The sequence below is a fragment of the Zychaea mexicana genome, assembly GCF_025766255.1.
Source record: "Zychaea mexicana strain RSA 1403 chromosome Unknown BDB00scaffold_51, whole genome shotgun sequence".
Lineage (NCBI taxonomy): Eukaryota > Fungi > Mucoromycota > Mucoromycetes > Mucorales > Lichtheimiaceae > Zychaea > Zychaea mexicana.
The window spans coordinates 231,696-254,902 of NW_026516714.1; the positions used below are offsets into that span (position 1 = coordinate 231,696).

The window sequence follows — 23,207 nt, forward strand, 5'->3', positions numbered from 1 at the left end:
GATCGTTTCTGATTGGTTGGGCGAATTTGCTTTTATCACGCAAAGCCCGTTCGTTATTAAATTTGGGAGAGACCGCAAAATACAACTTTGGGGGATGGGGGACAAAGAGAGTGTGAGTGAGGCATTATTACCATAAGAACAGAGAAAGAGGCTTGTGCAGACAGTGGTACACGTAAGAATAGTCCGGGGAACGCTATACCGGGCTACGCACATGGAATACTTGTACTACGCGCTTTGCCCTTTTGCCAAGGGCCGAGCGGATGACGAAGTTGAATGATGTCCGTTGTTGGCGGTGATGTTCAGCTAAGGCACGTTATACTAGCAGCTACAAGACGTATTATTCTCTATCAAGATAGCCACAGCTGCTATGTACTTGTTATCACATATTGGACACACAAAAACAGAAGGCGTGACTGACCCCCATTTCATAAATCAACTATTTTAGATTTCATCGAATGGTCCTTTGCCGTGTGTTCTTGTCACGGGCACAGAAATGAGGAAGCGTGAGCTTCTAGGAGGGAGACAGGCTCATGTCACAATAATTGTTTGCTATCATCATCTAGCTTCGTCCTCTCCTTATCTTTTTTTTATTTATCTTTTTCTGGATATCACTAATACTGCTTCCTTTCGTCTGTTAGTACGGATGATTAGCACCTGGGAATAGTAGGAAGACTTGCAGGAACCTATAACAAAGTTCTCTGGGTAGATCTTGTACGATGCATTGTTATTTACCATCATCATTGCTTCATCAGGGTTACGTTTAAGTTATGTGTAGAAATGCCCATTGCAATCTTTCAATGTTACTTATTTTGTTTGCTCCTCTAAGGCAACACATATAAATACTAGGCAGAATATGAAAGTGATACGATCAAAATCACAATTTGTTTGTGTTGTGCTGAGGGTACCCTTAAAACTACTACTTTATTTGGTTTTATGTAAAGGAACCATTTGTTTTGCTGTTGTGCACGGACTGCAGCTTTTGCTCTTGCTGCCGTAATCCTGTCTTATGCTGCTACCGCTGCCGCTGGTGTCCAACTATTTTAGTTCAGAACGTAGCTACGAACCAGTACATTGGGAAGCTGTCTATTACTATACACAAGGGTCTGGGTACACCGAGTACCTTATTCTCGCTTCCCCTTGCTCTGGATGCTCTGTGCCAAAGTATACAAGCAAAACAGCCAATTCAGGCAGCCTGTGCACTTATCACTTAAACACCCCTTCTTCTCTTTCTCGATACAGTATTACGCTTCAGCTTCCTATCCATCGACCGGTGGGATTTGTGTAACAAAACAGTCTGAAACACGCAAACCATAGGTTTGTGTATTCTCTTGTGATTAATTCTCATCGTTCTTCTTTGCATCGTTTTCCCCCATGACACCTTTCCCCACGCCAACCTACTTTAACAAAAAAAAGTATCCTGACCATGATGATGACGATGATGCAATTCAAGTTTTTTGTTGCAATCAGGTCCCACATCTTGTCTAAAAAGAGGTTTAACGGACTCACGAGAGAGATATATTTTAGTTTTTCGTGTAATCCTCTTACCTCCGGACACATCTCCTTCCCATACCATCATCAACGACTATAAGTGTTGCCTATCTTCTTTCTCCTACTGTAACAGTGTCAACAGCAGCAACAAACCTTATTACCCAAACCTTATGAAGCGCCTATCATAGGAATGACTGTTGAATGCGAGAACCACCCTATACGTACCTGTGCATGTCGCAAAGGCACCAGGAGCATCTAGAGAGGAGAGAAATCTACCTTTGCTGATGGACATTATTAATTGGGAAGTATGGCTACGGTACCATCGCCTTTATCACAACAAAAGCAAGAATAAGGTTGCTGCTGCATAATGGTCGTCAGGAAAAAAATCATAAGCGTTTAAGTATATGTATTAACAAAGTCGTACTACTACAACATTACAACAAGAAAACACAAGCACACACTATTTCCCTTCTCCTTAATATCGTCGTTTCACACACTAACATTGTATGACTTTTTTTGTTAAAAAACAAACGGGAAAGGGACAAGAGATAGATAATACCATTTTGAGGTACCACAAGCAATAATGCAAAGCATCCTGTTAGGGATCGACCACAAGAAAGAAAGAAAGAATGAGGCTAAATTTATCAAGCTCCATATCTATACATCACCCCTTTCTATAATATGTTAGCGTGTACCACGAAGCCCGTATCCCCTTGTGCTATTGAAATTGAAACCTTCCACGAAAAAGCTGTCAATTGAAATCTTTTTACCCCTCCTATTTTCTACTTTGTGCTAGTGCTATCATAAATTATCCAAACACTGCTGCATAATACACTTCTTTGCTAACTACTAGCTCGGTTTTATCACAGGGTTAATTTAAAAAAGTCGCTAAAGAGAGTCAGCGAGTATACTAGCTAAATGTATTAAATCAAGTGGTTGGAATAGGGGATGGGTAAGAGAAAAAAATGAGGGAGCAGACTGATATCGGAACAGCATATGCGGCCCTTGCAACAAAGTTTGCGCGCACAAGAGTATAATTGTTGTTGTATGTTGCAATTTAGAATGAGAGTGTTTGGTTCCAATCATGCAATCATTTTACTGGTTCGTCTGACGCGCCAATGCAGAATTGTTGTATCATGACGCTGATCCGAGCAGATTAAAAACAATGCAGTACATACATAGCCCTTTCTTTCGCACATTCACGCATACTTAGTGACCTGTAATAGCTGGAACGAGCACTGTTGTTACTTTATCATGATACACCGCTTTTTTTGGTTATGACCAAATATTTAAATGCTTTTTTGTTGTCAATAAAGAACGAGTGCTCATTGGATTACATGTCGTGTGTAGCATTGTGCTATTACACATTATACACGTAGAAGGGAAGGAAGGGGATGATCATCATCGCATACTTGGATATCGCCAACGCACCACGAAAGGACCAAAATATTCTCTAGGAGCGCCTTGTCGATATGGGTGATCCTAAACACAACTAACCCAACGCAAAAATTGCTCTCCTTCTCTCTCTTTTTCCCTCCCTCCCAAACCAACCTACTACCCCTTGCATTGATGGAGATGCATTATCTCTCCAGAATGAAAGAATTATAAATCTTATCGATAGTGTTTATGAGCAAAAAGGGAACATGGTCACGAAAACAATGAGTTATGCACGAGAAAATGGCGACGTTCTTCTGTCCTTATTCCCGGGTGACAAATAGAGTGCTAGTAAAAAAAGCCCGCTTCGCCGCTAGATTTGCTCATGCGACTATTTTTCTTCATTATTGGAATGACATGCCAAAAGTGTTCCTGATCATCGGGCTCATTCTGGTTGGTTCAACCTTTTTTTTTCCAGGCGTGTATTTCTGATCATTATATCCTTCTACAGATTACAGATTTATTAACGTCGATACGGGTTTTCTTCTTTCCAGACCAATCGGTCCCTCTTTCGGAAATGATTTATATCAGCGTCATCGAGTTGAAAAGAAGTTCTTTTCATTGGTTCGATGCAAGTGTAGGCACACGACTACGGGCTTAGTTGAGCTATATTATTTCCTGATTCAATGGCTCGCTCCAGTCAATTGTTACTAAAACTGGGGATGTTTGCGGCCTTTTCTCTTTCTTTAATTGATGCTTGCTGTTTTCGGTTTTTCCCATGCTGTCATACATATTTTCTCTCGCAAGAAAGACGTGACTTCCATACCATCACTACACGTATAACCATGCGACGTGTTGGTGGTTGGAACTGACCAGGACATGCTGCATCAGCTTTATTTGTGTAATACAAGGGGAAAAAAAGCGGCAAAAAAAGTACGTCAATCATGGGGTTTGATTGCAAACAAAGCCAGCAAAGAAGCGATCTCACGCTTTTCGGATCATGATAGAGTGAAATTTATAACAAGTTACTCGCCAACCGAACATATAATTTCATTCAATTAGGCGCTATATCATACACATCGTTTGTTCCTGAATGCCTGGGCCCTCATATATCATTCTCCGGTAAATTCAGGACATGAACATTGTCAAAGCCGGTGGTGCGGACGGCGATATAGTGACGACCTGATATGTTATAGCGGTAAATACTTTTTTTTTAAAACTAGTCTACGTATTTAATCTACAGTCTGCTCTATGTATTTATCTTTTCATTGAATTTTATGATTAGCTACTCGCTGCGTCTCGGACATTTCAAGAGTGATATGCATATTATAGAACACTCTGCTGCGCGAGATATCCTGCTGTGTGCTAATCCGTATTTTGCATCCTTGAGCCAAAATAATCTTCACGATTATACCAGAGTTAAACTATACAAGTAGCAAAAAAACCCGACTTCTATATGTATGAGCGCTTTTATCGAATCTACTGACTTCGTCGTCGCTCCCCGGACATGTGCTGCATGGGAAAATCACAGTCTATCTTCAAAGCCCTTCTACTTATCCTATCATGAAAGTATTACGTTTAATTTTCACTTTGTGCGATTCAAGTTGCAACTGCTGACGATGCCACCACATATTTGTTGCGGTGTCTATCGTTTTAGCTTACTAGCCCATGCACTTTACGACCATAGATTTGGAATCATATCACATAACAGGGGAGCCAATATGAATTGAGTGGATGTTCTATGTACTAAGACGTTTCAGCTAAACATTTCTACTTACCTTAATGCAGTAACATAAGCAGCCATTCTTAAGAATAGCCACTCTACCGAAATCAGGCCTTCCGTAAAGTCATAGAATTTCATCGGTAAGGAACGTTCTTGTTATATGCCTGTAAATGGGCCTCATGTCATCATACGGCTGTTCAAGCGTGCTGCGATATAATTATAAGGCCCTCTAAACGATCGTTTCAAAGATAGAAATACTGGCATTTCTACAGTCACCTAAATTAGTGAGGTCTGGCGATGCATACGCAACGTTAAATGTCACAGAACTCGACATTACAGCCACGCAAAATACTTTTCCACGAGGCAAACAGGCTTATGTTAAACAAAACTACAATCAAGCTATTAATCCTTATACTCGAACAATCGCACAGTTGCAATACGATCTATCCAATATCCTACTCCATCGTGCCGCTGCCTATGAAATGCTGACGATGGTAAACGTGCCAACCTGAATGGTAAAACAGGTTGGCCGAATCTGTATGTCACACAAAGCAATGCTCTGCTTTTTTGCAAGAAAAGCTTCATCCAGCAGCAACAGTTTACCCCATCCTCGACAATCATATTTAGTCCGACAGTACGAAGATATTACGTAAACGATCAATCAGCGTAACCAGTGGATGGTCCGACTTTTGCCATATGAAGTCATTGGGTCGATTCTTTGTCACTTGTCGCTCAAGGAACAGGGTCGGATGGCTGTGACGTGTTGAAGCGTTTGCAGCAATGAAGCATTTGGAGCAACTGGTAGCGTGTGACTACTCGATATCAAATACATTTGACAAGACGACCTTATGTAAGATATTTGATCATTGACAAACTGTTCATCTTCAGATAATCTGAATACAGTATGCTGGACGTAGTGAATACTATACTGGTTTTTGTAAAAGAGATTGTGTTTCTTCAGAGGGGCAGTATATCATTAGAGAAGGCAATATACCTAAACGCACTGTTTGATGAAGTGTGTATTGCTGCCACAAACATTCACGTACATTATAATATCACAAGCAAAGATTTAGGACCATAAATTGCCACTGACAGAAACAACTATAGTTAGAGACCTGTAACATCACGGTATTTAACGATATGAAACAATGCACAAGGGGGTAATCACATTTAGCATAAAGTTTGTGCTATAAGAGGTGTTTTCAACTATGTACCCACACAGCCGACAAGTGATCTTCTGACGAATAACCATCGTCCAATGCTGTTGCGGCAATTTGATGTAAGGTGTAAGACCATCGGGACAACGAAACTCGCTACGAATAAACACAATATCAAAAGCAATAGATTTACACATTTGTGATATAACATGAAAATATAGAGCTTCTAAAGGATGGAGGAAGCACAGGCCTCTTTCAAGAATACGCCTTTTCTGAAGCACTGTAAATCCAAGACACATTAACACTGCACGCATCATACGTTGCATCAAAGTCTTCTCAAGTTGATAATAATACTTTATCAATTGGAATCGTAATGTGGCTACACTGAATAATATATTAGATAGATCGAATTCTGAAAGTATACTGTAGAGAGTTGTATCTCTTTTCTTCTACTTCCTTGTTGCCAACAAAACATTCTCATAGAGACGGTTGCGTTGCAGTACGGTGCTGATTTTAGCGCATACCAACATGTAAACTTTACAATTACAAAGATAAGGTTTTCCAAAAGGTTGTTCAGGGCAATATACACAGAAGCAAAGCTATTCATATATAAAAATAACAAGGATAATCATTAGCAAATACTTGCTTCAATCTATGTCAATGAGCACTGTGTGATACAATAGTAGCATCTGTAGAGATCGGCTCTTATTTGGTCAGCTTCTTTTGACAGATTTACGCATTACCCTGAAGTTTCGACAAATACCCAAAAGATAGTCGTATTCGCGAGGGGTTACGGGCGGTGGAGGAGAGGATCGAGAATGAAGTGGCAAATGGTACTCCACCGATAAACGCTCCGCGCTACTTGGAAAGTATATTGCAGAAGAGGGTTTCTGGAAAACTTCTGCTGATATTATAAACACTCGTTGACCTTTCACTTTTGGTTCCTTCAAATTGTGAACGATTTCTTCAATGATCTTGCTCCGACCTTAATTCAACAAACACATCAGGAGTGTTAGTCTGCTTAATTTGTCGATTATGACCTATTCATTCAAAAAAGATTGTATTGTATAGTTTAGTACCATAGTAGGTTTATAAATGAAGAGATACATACATGAATGCATTGTGCGGTGTCCTTGTTAGTAGAAAGTTGTACATTGAGTACACAATTTTCTTAAAGAGTGCTTCGATATCTCGGATTGACGTGCTAAACGGGATCTACACACACGCTTAAAAATGAATCGTTGAAGGAGAGGGGCATAGTTATGCTGTATACAAGCAAGAAATAGCGCAGATGCAAAATGGGAATACATAAAATTTTACTTATGCCAGAGATCATAGCGACAGAAAAAGTTCTATATAGCGTAGAAATAGAGCTGCCAGTGCTAGCTACAGTCGTGGTGTAAAAAATGCTGCTTGAAAGTAGCATGCGATGAACCGGAGTTGTTGTTGCTGCGGAGGAGGAGCAGTTGGCGGTGGTGCTGGTGATGGTGATGATGATGATGGTAGTTGCTGATTTATGTCAAGTAATTTGTCCACGAATCTCTCAAAGGAGACAACAGACAATGTGGCTGGTTGGATATCGCGATTGTATATTGGAGTCGATGGGTAAATATGCATGATGTCATTTTTGTTCTTATATACTGGTTTCGAGAAATCAGTATAAACATTGTCCGAGACCTCTGACGTGATCGGTGACAAAGCATCAGTAACCTCGACAGCAAATCCGGTGATGGTGTTTGGTACATTACTACAACGTATTCTAGATCTGACGTCCTTCATCGCATCCAGTGTTGACTGCGGCTGAAGACCAGGTACTGAAACGTAAGGAATCGGTGTATCAAGTAAGCTGACGATCATCTTCTTTTGTGAAGTTTTCTGCTGCGTATGTTGTTTTTATAAGGATGTTCCAACCACTGCACGGGGGCCGTCGTCGTCGTTGATTGTTGCTGCCTTGTTTTTGTTTCCGTTATCCCCACCACACACATACACACAAACAGCTTATTAATGTGTAGGCAGCAAAGCGTCTTTTGATTCAGAGGGCAAAAGCTATTTTCATATTACAGTCGACCCCCGTTAACGTCAACCCTCAGGGTACCAGCAAAAGTGTTGACCATATCGAGGGTTGACGACCACCGGGGGTAGAGAATAGGCAAAATCTCTAACTGCTAAATTTGAAAGGGTACCAGCGAATCGGTTGACGTTATCGGGGGTTGACGTTATCGGGGTTGACGTTAACGGGGGTATACTGTAGGCTGTTCCAAATTGCAAAACATAATCACGATATAGGATCAGCAAGGTTCGCTTATCATCATCTCTAATGATAAAAAGATACTCTGACATATGCATGTATGTATTAGCTAAAATAGTCAAAGTCATGAGCTTCAACAGGAGTTTTAGATTAATGCGCTGGCATCAGCCAAAACAATTAATTGATTTTTCTGCATTACATGTGCATGTATTGCTTTCTTTTCATTCTGCACAAATGATTTGCTGCACACAGGACACTACAAGTATCACCTTCTTATAGCATAAAGCAACAAGAACCTATGAATCAAGCAGCACGTACTGTAGAATGTAGTGCTTACAAACAAGATAGATTTCCCATGCCGTATTACAACAACATTCTTGCTGCTTCTAGTGATGATTACTGCGCATGAGCCAGACTATGATAGTTAAGCGTGGTTTGTAATTATACGCAAACCCGAGATTCTGCTGAAGGTGGCGAAGGACGGTTTTCTCAATATCATTTTTCATTTATGTATTTGAGCTATGACATTATCCTTTGGTGGCGAGGGTGGAATATTGTCGTACTGGCAGACCTCCTGATAACTACTTATGCAGGTGAATGAGTAGAGCAACGTACACCATTAGGATAGTCCTGTTGCGGCTCATTCAAAAGGAGGCTTATATCTATTATTACAAATTTTACTCATCCCTTCTTTACCTGATCTTTCTTCTTTGTATTGAAAATCTTACTCCTCTCGCTTCGAAAAACAATGCTGAATGCGGGTAACGACTACCATCACGAATATTCAACCAATGAAGCACTCGAGGTTTCGGGAACCTCGAATAGAACAGATGGGGAGTATAATGATATACATCCGGCAACCACAGTACAGTCCTTACTGTCATCTTCCGACAGAAATCACTACGGAAGTAACTTGACCAAGTATCATGCCATCGCGATATCAGATGATGGTCAAAAAGGCCATCTTGTCGATGAGACGCCTGCGTGTATTGTCACCCACGGAAGTGAACCGTCAGAAGACTCGTCAGAAGAAAGAAGTACGAAGAAGCTTGAAAACCTTGCCTTGGTTATTATGATGGCATCGTAAGTACTGTACATATTTATAGTCAAGGAAAGGTTGGATACACCTATAATACAGTACTAATGAAAAGTATGATGCTATTGTTTAAGTCCAGCGCTTACGACGTTTTGTCAATCAGCTTCAATGACAACCATGACAGTAATAGCTAGCGAATTCCAGAGGTAAAGAGTGTGTTGAATTGTTTTTTTTTTGCTTTGATGTAATAATTTGTACAATAGTGCCCACCTGGCAACCTGGATTCCTAACGCTTATGGACTTATTCATCTGATGATAATTCCAACAGGTATGCAGTTTAGTCTTCAGAAAATATATCTTACAGATTTTTTTCGGCTTTAACTATGTCAGCAATTTATCATCCGTAGCATCACAATCATTTACCTCTTTTAATCAATGGACATTCGTATAGTCGGACAGTTTTCGAAGGCGTTTGGGAGCAAATCTGTGTGGATTACACTTAACGTCATGTTCCTTATTGGATCTGCAGGGTCCGCATACTCGCGAAATTTTATGCAACTGATTGCATCACAAGCGATATCAGGATTAGGAGGTGGACTCAGTACCCTTGTAAACATTATGCTACATGACACTGTGCCCAGCGACAAACTTGGAATGTACATGTCTTACTCTAACATCATCCTCATGGTATGTAAATGAAGTTTAACGGCTAAGATAAGCTATACTTATGTTGTAAACTTTGTGGAATGGGCTAAGAATTAAGTTTATTATGCCATATGAACAACTATTAGATTTCGTTTATCTTTGGAGCGCCGTGTGGAGGATACATTTCTGATACTTTTGGATGGAGATACTGTTACATGATTGCCATCTTACCCTTGACGCTGATTTTGTGCTTAAGCATATATCACCTCAAAAGCTATGATGACGCCCCTATTGCCACCGCCACGGTTACCCCTCATGCCCCAAGCTCCGAGAGGAGAGGAGTTGTAGAGAAACCAACATTATTCACAGACAAGCTCCGCATGGTCGACCTTGTCGGAATTACTTTGCTATCCATCCCAACTGTATCATTCGTGTGCGCCATTTCTTTTGGGGGAACTGTTTATGCCTGGAGTAGCCCTATAATTATTGCAGCATTTGCAGTAACCTTACTTGGATACATCTTGTTCTTTTTACATCAAAAACGATGGGCTCAATATCCACTTTTGCCGCGAGCATTGATCCATGACCGTAATTTTATTATATCGTGCATATGCTGTCTCTTAATGCATGTAATCACTGGAGGAGCTACAGCGACGGGACCTCAATATCTTATGGTAACATCAACATAGGTGACAATTACGGACTTTGAACGAATATTAACTTGATATGTGATAATTCTTGGTAATTTGCCTTTAATGTCTTTCTTCTTAGGGATCCCTCCATTTCAGCATGGCTGACGCCGGAAGATGCAGTTTGCTCGCAACACCTGGAGTCCTCGCAGGGTATTACCTATCGGGACGTTATCTGAAACACGCTGGTCGGTTTTCGCGATTGATGCTTACTTGTATCGCAATGCAAACTCTATCATGGAGTACGATGTACTTTTGGACAAATGGTGATATATATTCTGCAGTGACCCTATTCCTTTACATCTTGGGAGGAATTGGCTGCGGTGCTCTCATGGTTTCACTAGCTGTAGCAGCTATCAGCACCCTGCCTACCGAGCGTAAGTATCTGGACACAGAACCTCTTTTAGATGACATACCAGTAAAATTCTGTACTCATCACAGCATGGCAACACAAACATAACAGTAGGTGGTACAGCCCTGTCGATGTTTTACTTGGCCACCAATGTGGGAACTACGAGCGGCATAGCATGTTCATCCGCGATTATACAACGTACGCTGAAGGTGCTGCTGCCAACTAGAATTGATGGCCCCGATGCCGCCAAGGTACAGTTTATAAAAAAGTCTACATAACCTAAAATTATCATACATAAACCTTGTCTCTATTCTCACATATACATTGTAATATTTAGGTGATCGAGTTCATCATCACGTCCATCCGAAGAGTGAAAGAGCTATCCCCTGAAATTCAGCAGATTGTTGCAGATGTCATCGCCATAGCAGTGCAACATGTTATCTCATCCTTCATTTTATGCCTTGTATTCATGTTTTTTATTACACTTTGTATGCAGGATGTTAGCTTAAAGAAGAGAAAAGCATGAAAACATGGATGTGTTACATTCTTTTTGATATATATTTCTCTATGGATGAGATTTGTAGTTGCATCAAAATGTTAATGGCGCCGTTAGCAATCACGAGCGCTGCTTAGTGATCAAACCAGTCCATACTTAAGGTGACACAGGATGCATCTCATTATAATTTCGTGCCGAGCCTCATTAAATCGTTATATATTCATTTCGACGTGTTTCTACCATGAGCTATCCAGCAATATTACAACAACTGCCTTCACCGGCGAAGCCTGACGATTCACCACTCAATGTTAACTATAGTGGAGCTCGACCTATAAGTGGAACACGACACGCTTTCGGACAGGGCAAACGAGCCTATGCATCTCAAGACTTTAACCCAGCGATCGACTTTTACTCGCACGCCTTGCTGCATAGCTTTCCTGGATTGTGGGTCTATTAATGAAGATTCATGTTGTCAACAGAGATTGAAGGTTGTGGATCTGAAGAACCACTGGAAGACATTTTGAGACGTAACCAAAACGGTATGACGCGTTTAACGCTACATACGTGGGTGAACGACTTATCGATTGACAGAGGGGATCCACTAGCATCTATTTTATCTTCTGCATTGATATGTTCGAATCTACGCTGCGTGTCGCAACATTTTACTACTCGTTATGTTAATCATCAATTTCCAACAGTCCTTCAGAGCTACCGTCATTGTCGTTGTCGAATAATCTACACCTTACTACACTTGTTGTAAGCTATGGGATGGACGAAGACAATGGCCTTATTCCGCTACTACGACGATCCCCGTATCTGATATCCTTCACGCCCAACAGCAAAAAATATCGGGACTGTGCGAAAATACTGAGGGTACTGGACGAGCACTGCCCCAACCTTTAAGAGTTTAGCTTTATAGGAGCCTCAGATCCACGTCTCTACAGCACGAACTATACTTTGCCGACATTACCACCAGGACCACCATTGTCATCATCGCCCACCTCATCATCTGTTATGCATCAGCTTCGCAATATACTGGTTTGAAGAAGCTCAAGCTGCAGTCCCGGTCAATGGATTTAGGTGTAGCTATGGATGATGGCCCTATTGGCACGGCTTTTCGAAATCTCACACCACCCTGAAGCATTTGGAGGTGGCCTTGGGAACATGACTGGGTGGCAGACACAAGTGCTGGGACGTGCTTAGATAACTAGATGCTCCTCACTTGCGAGCACTGGCATTGAACTTTACCTGGATCAGGTTGGTTCGGAGACAATATCAAAACTGGATACCGTGTGTCAATTTCTCCAAATTGTGAATATCCAAGGCACGGGTTTCTGGCATCCATGGCTCTTTGAAGACTTGCATCTTTGCCACATCTCCGCAAGTTAGCCATATATGAAAAACATATTATGAAAACGATGATGATGGCGAAGGTCGAGAAACAGTAGTCAGCAAAGATGCAGCAGCACAAGCGCCAGAGGACGGGATAATTCGTACAGCTCATTGGTTGGCTGCGGTGTTCGATCGTGCTGATACGTTGGTTGAGTTCGAGTATGGTCACAAAGTGCTCCTACTGGTGCTGCGATAATATTGATCTTGTACCCTACATTGCCTCTTCAAGCGTCCGGAAGCTGAACTTGGAGTATATCTCAATCGACAATAGCGACGCATAAATAGCATTTGGCAAGCAGCGAGGCAACACGAACCCTGTTTGTTTGGCTGTCTTTTGCCGTCGTAAAAAATGACATGAAAGCTTTTGGCTCGATCAGCAATCTGGCGTATCTAAATGTTTGTGACTCGTACAGCGCGATCACCACAGATATGGTGTGCAGCCTCCTCCTAAAACCCCAAATCTGTAGCCGATTCGCTCTAGTGCGAGCGTATGACCTTAATAAGGAATATAACTATCAAAGGGTATACCCACGGCCCATCCATACTATTATCTGAAAAGAACTTTGAATAGAGTTAAGATAACTTATTTATTGATGAATACCAACAAGATGAATATTTAGTATTTTAAGCTAACTATAATAATGTGATAATCAAAAGTCTTTTTATCTTAAAAAAAAACCGGCTATCACAGACTTACAATTTGCTCCTTGCTATCATCAAATAGTACATAATTACTTTATGCAAAAGCGCTAGATATGGTGGCAGCAGGTCACTCACAATGGGGGCCAATCTCTATAAACGATACCGTTTAACAAAACGAACGGATTCGTTAAAATATTAAAAATCGCATCTTATAATCAAGAAGGACATTAAAGAAAACGATTACTATTATGCGAATGAGAAGTAGAGTCGTCTTTTATTTTTGGGTAAAGTGTCAGCATTCTCTCTTCCCTATCTTAAGTTGCACGAATATGCAGACATTTCCCTTGGACATATTTTAGTCGGCCTTGACTGGGTGACCGTTTACTCTACTATGATACAAATGGAATATCGTCCATCACTTTACAGATAGTTGAACGAGTCTTTCATGTTGTCGACTCCCTCATGTATGTTTCATCCACTCAAGCATTCATTTGAAACATAGCAAAATGCAGTAAAATGTTGCGTATGCAGAAGATACGCAAAACCTTATGTGCATCCCTACGAACTATCGTGAACCCTGATTTTATAACGTGACGTATTGTTTTGGATGCCCTCATCGTATGCTTCAATTGCGCGTATTTGGTATTCGAACATTGGCTATATGTTGCCTTGCATAGATACCTAATGGCCGACGCCGGTGCTTGTTCTATGCTGTTGTGTATCTGCGACGAGAGAGTCGATTTGATTTTGCATGGAGGAGGCATAGGCTCGGATTTGCAGCGAAAAAAGCAGCTGAGTATTAAGCACTGATTCAATGACAGTGGATGCGGCGTCATGAATCTGTCCATACTCGTGGCCAGCTGTTCAGATGCCAAATTGCTGATTTTTACGAGAGGACTTGGATCTGTTTGAGTAATGGTGAGGAGAAGGGTGATGCCGTGTAAATAACCTTTCTTTGTTAAACAAAGAAAGTAGAGGTCTCCGAGGGGAAAAAAGTCAAAGCTCTTCGTAAACTTATAGTTCATACGATTGATAAATCAACTCTGAGAAACACATGTTTTATGCTTCTTTGGCTTTTTGGTCATTGGTAGTATAAAAGCCTCTACAAACAATACTCGCTTTAATTGGTATATAAAAGCATTATGTATACGATAGTTGTTGTGTACGTACGACGCTTGACGAAACAACTCAATTCAGCATAAGAGCACGCTATTAGATCACCTATTGCTGTAAATAACGAAAAAAAAAACATGTATACATACGCTTTATTTATGTAGCGTAAATTGCTTATCAAATAGGCTCGTCCATAAGCATTGAAAAAAAGTAAGGCTGCTTTGGCATCACTCTTTTTTTTTCCAGTTAAACATGTCTTAGTCTAAATCAGCACACACTGATTTTCATGGTACAGTAGTGGAAAAAGGACAAGTTGATTAATAGCTTATTACCAGGGTGACTGAGCGTGTATTGGATTGGGCTGGAGTAAATATGGGCTGAACGCGTCTTCATGGTATCCAGTGAAACATTGTAGAAAGTCTCGGGCATCGTTGTATCAACTGTGGTGGCTCTCTCTTATACAAGTATATATATATATATATATACCCACAGCATCCTGCGATAGCCGATCTCCCCAAGTCCGCAATGATGGATGTGGCCAGCTTCAAAAATAAATTGTCAAGAGCAGATTATAGAGCAGCACGGCTGTTTTCAACATCGTATGTGCGTCATCCTGGAACCACTACTATCATCTATACAAGCTGCTTCTTCAGGTTGATACTGTTGTTTGGTTTGCTCATTTTATCAACCACCTCCCTCAGTAGCAGGGACATAAATCCAAGCTCCTTCCCTGTAATAGTCGTAGCTTCCCCCCATCTCCCACATACAACCCACCACCCAGTATCTCCCCCTATTCTTATATGTGGAAAAAAAAAACAGGATAGTCGAGCAGAACCACGTGACCACAGAAAGCTAAAAAAAGTGAAAAGCGGGTACCAAAGTGTGATAAAGCGCATTGTGATCGCGTTACTATCGTCTGTCATTGTTCCCCGCTTTGTTTAGCACGAAGCTGTGGGTGGGCAAAAAAATAAGGAACTTGTCAATAAAATAAAGCGGTAGAACGTTTATGAGAAGAGTGCGAAAAGAAAAAGATTGTTTTATTTTGTTTATCATTTTCTTATTTGTGTGTAATAATGTGTGTAATAAATAATAGTAATAATAATCTGTTCGTTCCTCACCCTCCACTGACCCGCACTGGTACATTGCAGTCATCTCTTCATGGCGGACCACTGAGCCCATCCAATCATCAGAAGACTCTAAACAATCGCCAGCACTGGCACGGAACTGATCATAGCACGGACAGTGACTCCCGCGCATACAGCCCAACGCCTTTCCAAAACGAACTAAAGTTAAGAAAAAGAAAAAGAAAGGAAAAGCGAAATTGCTCGCTTTATATAGACGTTTTTTGACTGTCACGCTCGGGACTTCAAAAAGTTCCACCAAGTTCCATGGATTTTCATTGGCTCTTGCTTAATAGTATGGCTTTAGCATATGGCTCAAAGGGACTATCACGAAAGCAAAGGAAAGGGGGTGTGCTTGGTGGTCAAGTAAACAAATGTGCTGCGGCGGTATGTAGTGGTACGTGTCTCTCACCATGCGGAGCTGTACCCTCCAATGCTGTCGCCGCTTGTTTGTGAGTGGGCCGTGCACGGCACCGTGTCAAGCGAAAACAAAGACGCGAATGCGAATGAGCATGTAGATTCACGGAAGAAAAGCTTTTCAGCGAGCTCGTATACAGAATAAAATCAGCGTGCGCTAATAGACTGAGACGTATTCAGCTGGCGAAATAGTAGTGACCTTGCATGCCTGGGATGTTTATGGACGACCATCAGCCTACGCTGACAGCACACGCTGCGGCATCCTCCCTCGCGGCTTCGTCGTCGTACTTGTGCGCGGAATGCGTGCATCGTCCTTTGCAGCTTTCTCAACATCGTACTCTACTTTTTAGACGTGCTCTTCAGCATCGCCTAGTGCCTGATCATCGACAGATCGAAGGGGGGGGGAGGTGGGATGGGGTGAGGGCAGCAGAGATGACAGAGAGTGAGATGGGGCAGGTAATAACCAAAAGTAGTCGACAAGCTTCTACGCGACGAGCGCAACGAGAACTGTGAGAACAAAAGCCGTTAGAAAAGCACACTTGGCAGCGCTTTTGCGCAGCCCTGAACAGTAATGATGACGGCCATTACAATGGCAAAGGAGGTCCCACAATGGGTTGGCGCGAGGCGGATCTTTTACTTGCTACAATGACCCTGGCAATGGTAAAAATCGCGAGGAAAAACAAACAAAAGTGCGTAAAACGGTTGGAATGCAATTGGCATTGCTGGCACTTTGTCGTGCTGGGCATTGGTCAAGTTTACACTTGAGCTTTTTGGGACTTGGTCTTGCAGGACTCGGGTCTTGTTGGAACTAGATGTGTGATGAGACACAATACTGAGAAAAAAAGAGACCCCGGGTGAGGAACGCGTGACATTACAACTTTTCTCTTATGCTGTTCAGTTTGACCGTGAATAAGTTAGACGTTAAGCGAAATAAAAGTGGACACGTGTACGGGCAAAAAAGTACTACAAGTCCATCATTATTATGGCGCTGCATGATTTCGCTTTATGCTTGGAATGTTTCACATACCCATCTCCGCTATCTTCCAGGCACCGTCTCAAAACAACTATTTTTTGGCTGCGTCAAAAAAATTCAATAGTGGCCAAAAGTGCTGTGAGATGCACGCGTCATGACGGTCAAGATTTGCACGGGCATTGAATGATGGATAGCCAAGTCGATACTGCTTGTTTACAAGCACAAGATTTTTGTTTTGTCCGATATATCCAGAGGCATAAAAGAAAGGCATAACACAATGCCCCGTTCCAATAGAAAACTCTGTTCATTTTTACAATAAGCAATGATTACCTTGAGATTTTTTGAAGAAACAATTAAAGAAACAATTGAATTTGGTTATCTTTTTTTTGTTTTTTTTTTTTAAAAAATATGCATATGGCAGATGCTGTGTATTGGAAGAGTGTGTCTATAGTGTAGAAGGGAACAAAAAGAACAAGAAAAGAAAAATGACGTGTTGTGTGGTGTTGGATGTGCAGGTATATCAAAAAGTGGAAAGGGGAAAAAACTAGAACGTTGTGCATACATTTACATACATGGATGAGGAAAAAAATAAGAGCAGTATATGGAGAAAATGGCATAAAATGGAAGTGGGGAGGATGATTACTACTACTACTACTACTACTGCATGGAATGTCTAAAAGGAGGAGTAGGTGTTGATCTGGAGTTTGCTGGTCGAACGCCTGCTGTACTACTACTTGGCATAAAAGTAGTCGTGTTGCCGTGTCCCTGGCTCAAAGTCTGTAACTCGCGGGCAAGTTTACTAGGCGTGTTACGGTAACATGCATCAGTTTTCCAAATTAACAAAGGAGGTCCAGCAGAGTTATTATTCTTACCATGCGGTTTGGTGCCACTGATTACGCTCCTTGATGGTCAGTTCGAGCTTCTTGCGAATTTGAGCTTCTGGGCTCGGGTGCGAAGGACGTCTTGGTCCGCCAATGCCATCATCTTCATGCTCAAGACGCTGGTTTACGGATGGTCTGGTTGCTCGTTGTTCATAGAGGTCGTACATTTGGTCTAGCTCATTGTTGAATGCCTATGGGAAACAATTACAAATTTCAGTTGATATTCTTATATGTTTTTTCCTAGAAACACTACTCTGATATACCACACGACCATCATCACTACCTCGTACAACAGATCGTTTTCTGCCATGGCATCTTGATATCGGATCCGCAGTATCGATAACTCTTCGTCTTTCTAGAGAATTTAGAAAATTACATGTTACTTCAATTACATCGAGTAAGGCCGGTTTTGGTGTGGGTTGATTTTTTTTACCTTTCTTAGCTCTTTGTTCAAATGCCGTACTACAGCCCCCATTTCCTCATAGTCTTGGATCATTGAATTGTACCGACGACTAAACTCGCTTTTCATTAACTCCATTTCTGCCATCATTTTTTCCAAACCGTCAGGCATAGTCACTGCAGGTGATGGCGTCCTCACACTACTGCTACTACTACTATCCGAGCTTGCTGTAGATACAGGTGATTGCCCCTTGATATGTGCGAGTAACTCTGATATTTTTTCATCGACCTGTACTTTATCCTGCTGTATATACACATTGGAAAAACAAACATTGTTTTTTTTAGCCCAACGCACTTCCTCCCAAGAAAATGGAACAGTCTAATCATCTCGACAGAGTAGTAATTATTAGAGAGCAAACAATTTTATACAGCTCTAGAAATATACCTTTCCAAGCGTCAAATCATGCGACAGAGGTGTTCCTTGTCCGCTCGTAGTGGTACCACTACCACCCATGGATGATAATGTTTCTCGACTGCTATTGCGTAACGTGGTAAACCCGCTACCATACTGTTCAGGCGACATTGACGTTCTTTGACCGCTACTGAAATATGTTCTTGACAAAGTGTTACTTTCTGAACTTTCTGGACGTAATATTGGCGGTGCTGGCGGTCGATTGCTGCCGTTACTATGGGTACTGGTTTGCAATGTCGTTGTGAGCTGTTTGATCCGTTCTTCAAGTCCATCGGCGCTTTCCGTTTTCGACACAGCACCTTTAGGCTAGGATTCATGAGTAAATATACCAGAATATATACACATAAAATAAGAAGGATCACGTTTTTTTTCCATCTAATTACCGAAAGCTCGTATGAAGCGCTCGGTGAAGGATGGATGCTTGGCTATTATATAACATGCTTGGTATGTAAGGATTCACGAAACATGACAACAGCGTTATTTCAACGAAAATGTGTGTGTGTAATCGCTACTTACTCGGTATGCAGATGCAATTGTTTCGGTCAGGGATTTTCTTCGAATTGCTGCCAGAGCTCCACTCCCCGTGCTTCTCCTTTTGCTTCGATACACATCATCCCCTCCTGCTGCTGCTAAAGAGGGTGTCGTTGAAATAATAGTATCATCTTCCGACAAACGTGATTCGTTGCTCGAGGATGCCGACGAGTACGTATTTGATATCCGTGATTCAACAAGTCCGCCTCGCATATATTCATCACTCGATAAACTCTTTCGTCGTAATCTCGATGAAGATGCTGCCATGCCTGCACCTGTCGCTGACACGCCTGCTGCTCCTGATGCTGTGGGCGAGTTGCCGAGGTTGCCAAATAGTTTAAATGTGGATATGCTTCGTCGTCGTGACAACTCTTTGTGAAATGTCATGCGCATTGGTTTTGTATCGGTATAACGAACACGTTGTCGACGTCCTCGTCCAGATAATGAACTGGCCATTCGTCCAACTTCTCTCAAATCTTTATCGCACGCATACACTAGAGCCGATTTAATTTTTCTTTTGTGAGTCGATCCACTCGAATATATATATATATATCTGGCAGTTCGTTCTTTGGGAGGGTGGGGGAGGTTGCGGGGTGAGTAGCATCAAAACAAATTTGATGTGATTGTTTGGGGGATGATATAGTTTATGCTCATATACCTACGATTACCGAGGAATCGATCTCGAAAGTTTTGAAACGCTGATTCAGTTTGTGCCGATAAGTCGAGTGCGCATGGATTCTCGTCATCAGATGTACAACCAAGGGCCAGCTTGCTTAATATCGAAAATCTAGATAAAGAAAAACTTTAGCAAAAAACCCCCCCAATCACATGTGCTCAAGTCTGGGGGTATGCTTTCTTCACCTAAATTTCTCATCATTGGGTATAATGAAGCCCAGTATATGTGGTATAGCGTAACAATTGCTCAATTCGGATTTCAACGTCGCTAGAGCATCTTCAAGGTAAGCAATAGCAATCTCGCTCTAACAATACTATTAGTATAACTCATATTCTATCCAGCAGCAGCTGCCCCTCCCCCCGGGTCGCACATACATACTTTGTTTGAGAGTAGATGATAAGAAGATAATCGGTAAATGTTGGCAAAAAAGTATCGTCCCTTCCATTGTCCGTGTGTAAACTCCAATAGATGGTCGTCTAATGAAAACAAAAAATTGAATATAAGCAACAGTCAAAGGATGAGAGAGCGCGACGACGACGGTAGGTTAAACTTTTAAAAAAGGCATTTGAGCTAGAAACTTTTACCATTTCGACGATGACCGAATTTAGTCTTTCCAAATTGCTCAATAAATTTCTCCTTGTCCTGCATCAATGATTTCATTGGTTTTGCGTCATTTTCGCCTGACAGATGAAACAAACGAAACGAATCTTCAAGGAAATAGCCCTCCAACGCATCGCGTGTTTGAGGATCAACATCGGCAGCGACTGTATCTGTGACACTTGTCACTACCGTAAATGATGTAGGTAGCTCTAAAAAACATAGTTTTTTTTTTGTTGAGTACTTTTCATCAAGGGTTGGGGGTGCGAGGGGGAAACCCCTTACCAGCTGCGCCATCATGTATTTCAATATCGTTCAAACTGATCCATCCTCGAAACTTTAATTTTCTGTCGTAGCGTTTGCTCGATTCCGCCTTTTTTACCAATAACGACAGCATCCCTGACTTGTCTCGTTCGTGATCCAATCCACATAATTCCAGTCCATCCGCCACATAGGTTGGACGTCGCACCACCATCAATTTGTCCGTAAACAAAAACAAAGTAACTGGATGCACGGGTTTCAGTGTGTGTGGATCTAGTTCTGAAGCATCCAAATGACAAATTAGGCTTCGTTGTTGACTTAATAGCGAGGCCTACATTGATATAATATAAAAAAACCTTTTGTTACAGAGCCGAGCATCTTTATATATATATATACCCCAATATCGAACGGGGGATTTTGCCCCCCAAACACACTTACTGGACAGTTTTGAATGGACTGGAGCATGTTGTGGAAGATTTTTATCAGTTTGGTATGGTAATCTTCGCTCATGTTGGCAATTTCTTCGGCTGTCTTGAGTGCTTCCGTTAATCCAGGTAAATTTGGATGGTCATCCGTGGTATGCTTGATTAACTCTATGTGTGTCGGATATTACGTAAGTACAGCTAACGGGGTCTAACATAGTATATCTTCCACCTTACCTTTTAGAAACATAGTATATCGACCCACGCGCTGTCCAGGTAATGCCAGATAGTCATACACCGTCTGGTTTCCCATATTCCCTTTCATTTTCTTTGATGAAATAATAACTGATTATTAGCAAAATTCACTTCTTTCCTTCTTTTTTGTGTTCCGTCCTTACATCCAAATACGCATCATAAGTCGCATTATCCTTTTGCTCCTTGATGTTAAATGTCTGTGCGTTCTCAACGCCAAGCAAAAATTTGTGATAACAACTCACGAAACGTCGTAACTGTTCAACATTGTTCATTTTTTAGTAACCATGACGACAGTTTAGTAAATGAAACGAGGTTTTCTCTGTCTCTCTCTCAATCTATTTTGCCCCTCCCAATATGTCACCCCCAACTCACATGCATCAAACACATTTCACCAAAATCCATCTGTGGATGCTGTGTCGACGACGACGACGACGATGGCGTTTCGGAAGCAGCACTCGTGCTGGCAGTAAATGATTGATAGCGTACCAAATCCAAACGAAAGGCTTCGTTGACTTGTAATATCTGTTCAATGTTCATGAATATTTTGCCGCATTCATAAGGACCCAATATTTTTCGGTGCTTGTCACGGGCCCTGGATCGGATCGGATGTACAATCGACTAGAGTTATTAATATAATTATTACCAATTTAACCAGTCGAAAGATATATACTTTGATATAACATACACACACACATATATACACACACAAAAGAGACGTACCGTAATAAAAGCACGTAAACTAGCCACATAATTGTCTTCTGTCAAAATAAACTCGGATATCAAATTGTCACGTCGCTCATCGTTCTATATATATATAAAACTGTCAAAAAAAAAAAGAGGCGGGGGGCCTTGTCGCACAGCACTCCGTTTCTACGGGCTGACACTCTTTTGAATTACCTTGACAAATCGTCTTTGTTCTATAGCCGAGGGAACAAATGAAATGTGTCTCGGTCGGCTTGGTCGAGACGAAGCGGTGATAGCGTCATAAAACTGTCCATACGCTTTATTTTTATTTGCAAGTCAATAAACGATCCAAGCGTTTTTGCGTCCACAAAAAAAAACAAACCCCCCCCCTTCATGTTCCTTACAGGCACTGTTGCTATTTTTGTTATCAACGACTCGATCGTCTACCAGAATGTCGTAATATACACACTTTTCCATAAAATAAAACAAGTAGACCGGACTGGTGTGAGAAAGTAACAAAGCAAAACGACTCGGGGAGTGGTACTAACGCGAAAGAAAACCCGCAACAAAAAACATAAAGGCTTACCAAAGCTTCAGGGATTTGTCTCAACGGAGCATTGCGCAGGATGTTGGCATGATCTGTCGGTAATGTCAATTTACGGCTATGGATATATCCAAAACTATCGAGTTCCTGTCGTGGTGTTGACATAAAAAATACGTGTATATGAGACGTTGAGTTTTAAAGCCAAAAAAAAAAAAAACTTATCAAAAATATTTGGGTGCAGGATTCCTGCAAATAAAAAAAAAATAACAACACACAAGCAGATCCTTACCTTGCTTATCATGGCAAGTGACTGCAGCAAACTACTTTTTTTTTCTTTTTTTACTCTTGTTCTCTTTGGAGGTAGTAGAAAAAGGCGATCAAAGCAAGAGAGTAAGAAAAAAATTATGAAAGAAGGAAAGAGAAAGAAAGCCGGAGCAAACGGGTACCACAAGCCGGGAAAAAGCACTCATTATTAGGGTAGTGCAACCCAAAACAGAGTTTTGCAGGCTGAGTACCAATTAATCGCCCATCATCCCAGTTATTTCGTCTATTAGTCGGTAATCGCCCAAAAAACAATCAAAGACAAAGAATGTCATCGAATAAAAACGATAACCGTGTC

General features: G+C 41.4%; 5 protein-coding genes across 5 annotated transcripts; 2 read left to right on the plus strand and 3 right to left on the minus strand.

The window, feature by feature from the left end:
• Positions 1-7,128: 7,128 nt before the first annotated feature.
• Positions 7,129-7,599, minus strand: BDB00DRAFT_873745 (uncharacterized protein; the record flags this gene model as incomplete). Its single annotated transcript, XM_053127134.1, has 1 exon — positions 7,129-7,599. One exon carries the CDS (start codon positions 7,597-7,599, stop codon positions 7,129-7,131), a length of 471 nt encoding a protein of 156 aa, XP_052978371.1.
• A 1,862-nt stretch (positions 7,600-9,461) lies between these two features.
• Positions 9,462-11,238, plus strand: BDB00DRAFT_765969 (major facilitator superfamily-domain-containing protein; the record flags this gene model as incomplete). The annotated part of the gene is made up of 6 exons (XM_053119556.1): positions 9,462-9,713; positions 9,818-9,976; positions 10,022-10,345; positions 10,443-10,737; positions 10,824-10,963; positions 11,050-11,238. 6 exons carry the CDS (start codon positions 9,462-9,464, stop codon positions 11,236-11,238), a joined length of 1,359 nt encoding a protein of 452 aa, XP_052978372.1.
• A 211-nt stretch (positions 11,239-11,449) lies between these two features.
• Positions 11,450-12,347, plus strand: BDB00DRAFT_873747 (uncharacterized protein; the record flags this gene model as incomplete). Its single annotated transcript, XM_053127135.1, has 3 exons — positions 11,450-11,652; positions 11,907-12,081; positions 12,153-12,347. The coding sequence occupies 3 exons, from the start codon at positions 11,450-11,452 to the stop codon at positions 12,345-12,347; spliced, it is 573 nt and encodes a 190-aa protein (XP_052978373.1).
• A 5,176-nt stretch (positions 12,348-17,523) lies between these two features.
• BDB00DRAFT_789062 (uncharacterized protein) lies at positions 17,524-18,297 on the minus strand (the record flags this gene model as incomplete). Its single annotated transcript, XM_053120851.1, has 4 exons — positions 17,524-17,665; positions 17,739-17,938; positions 18,031-18,102; positions 18,181-18,297. 4 exons carry the CDS (start codon positions 18,295-18,297, stop codon positions 17,524-17,526), a joined length of 531 nt encoding a protein of 176 aa, XP_052978374.1.
• A 1-nt stretch (position 18,298) lies between these two features.
• Positions 18,299-20,897, minus strand: BDB00DRAFT_461893 (uncharacterized protein). The gene is made up of 9 exons (XM_053117466.1): positions 20,708-20,897; positions 20,410-20,634; positions 20,200-20,301; positions 20,011-20,129; positions 19,812-19,936; positions 19,135-19,643; positions 19,002-19,043; positions 18,592-18,917; positions 18,299-18,447 (listed from the first exon to the last, which is right to left on the minus strand). The coding sequence occupies exons 2-8, from the start codon at positions 20,410-20,412 to the stop codon at positions 18,603-18,605; spliced, it is 1,215 nt and encodes a 404-aa protein (XP_052978375.1). The 5' UTR covers positions 20,413-20,634; positions 20,708-20,897; the 3' UTR covers positions 18,299-18,447; positions 18,592-18,602.
• Between the last annotated feature and the right edge of the window lie 2,310 nt (positions 20,898-23,207).

Excerpts from the sequence above, each read along its gene's own strand:
- BDB00DRAFT_461893 (XM_053117466.1), bottom strand. Across the intron at positions 19,937-20,010 it reads CCCAATGATGAGAAATTTAG|ATTTTCGATATTAAGCAAGC; the intron begins GTGAAGAAAGCA and ends TTCTTTATCTAG. Across the intron at positions 18,918-19,001 it reads GCGCTTCATACGAGCTTTCG|GTGCTGTGTCGAAAACGGAA; the intron begins GTAATTAGATGG and ends CCTAGCCTAAAG.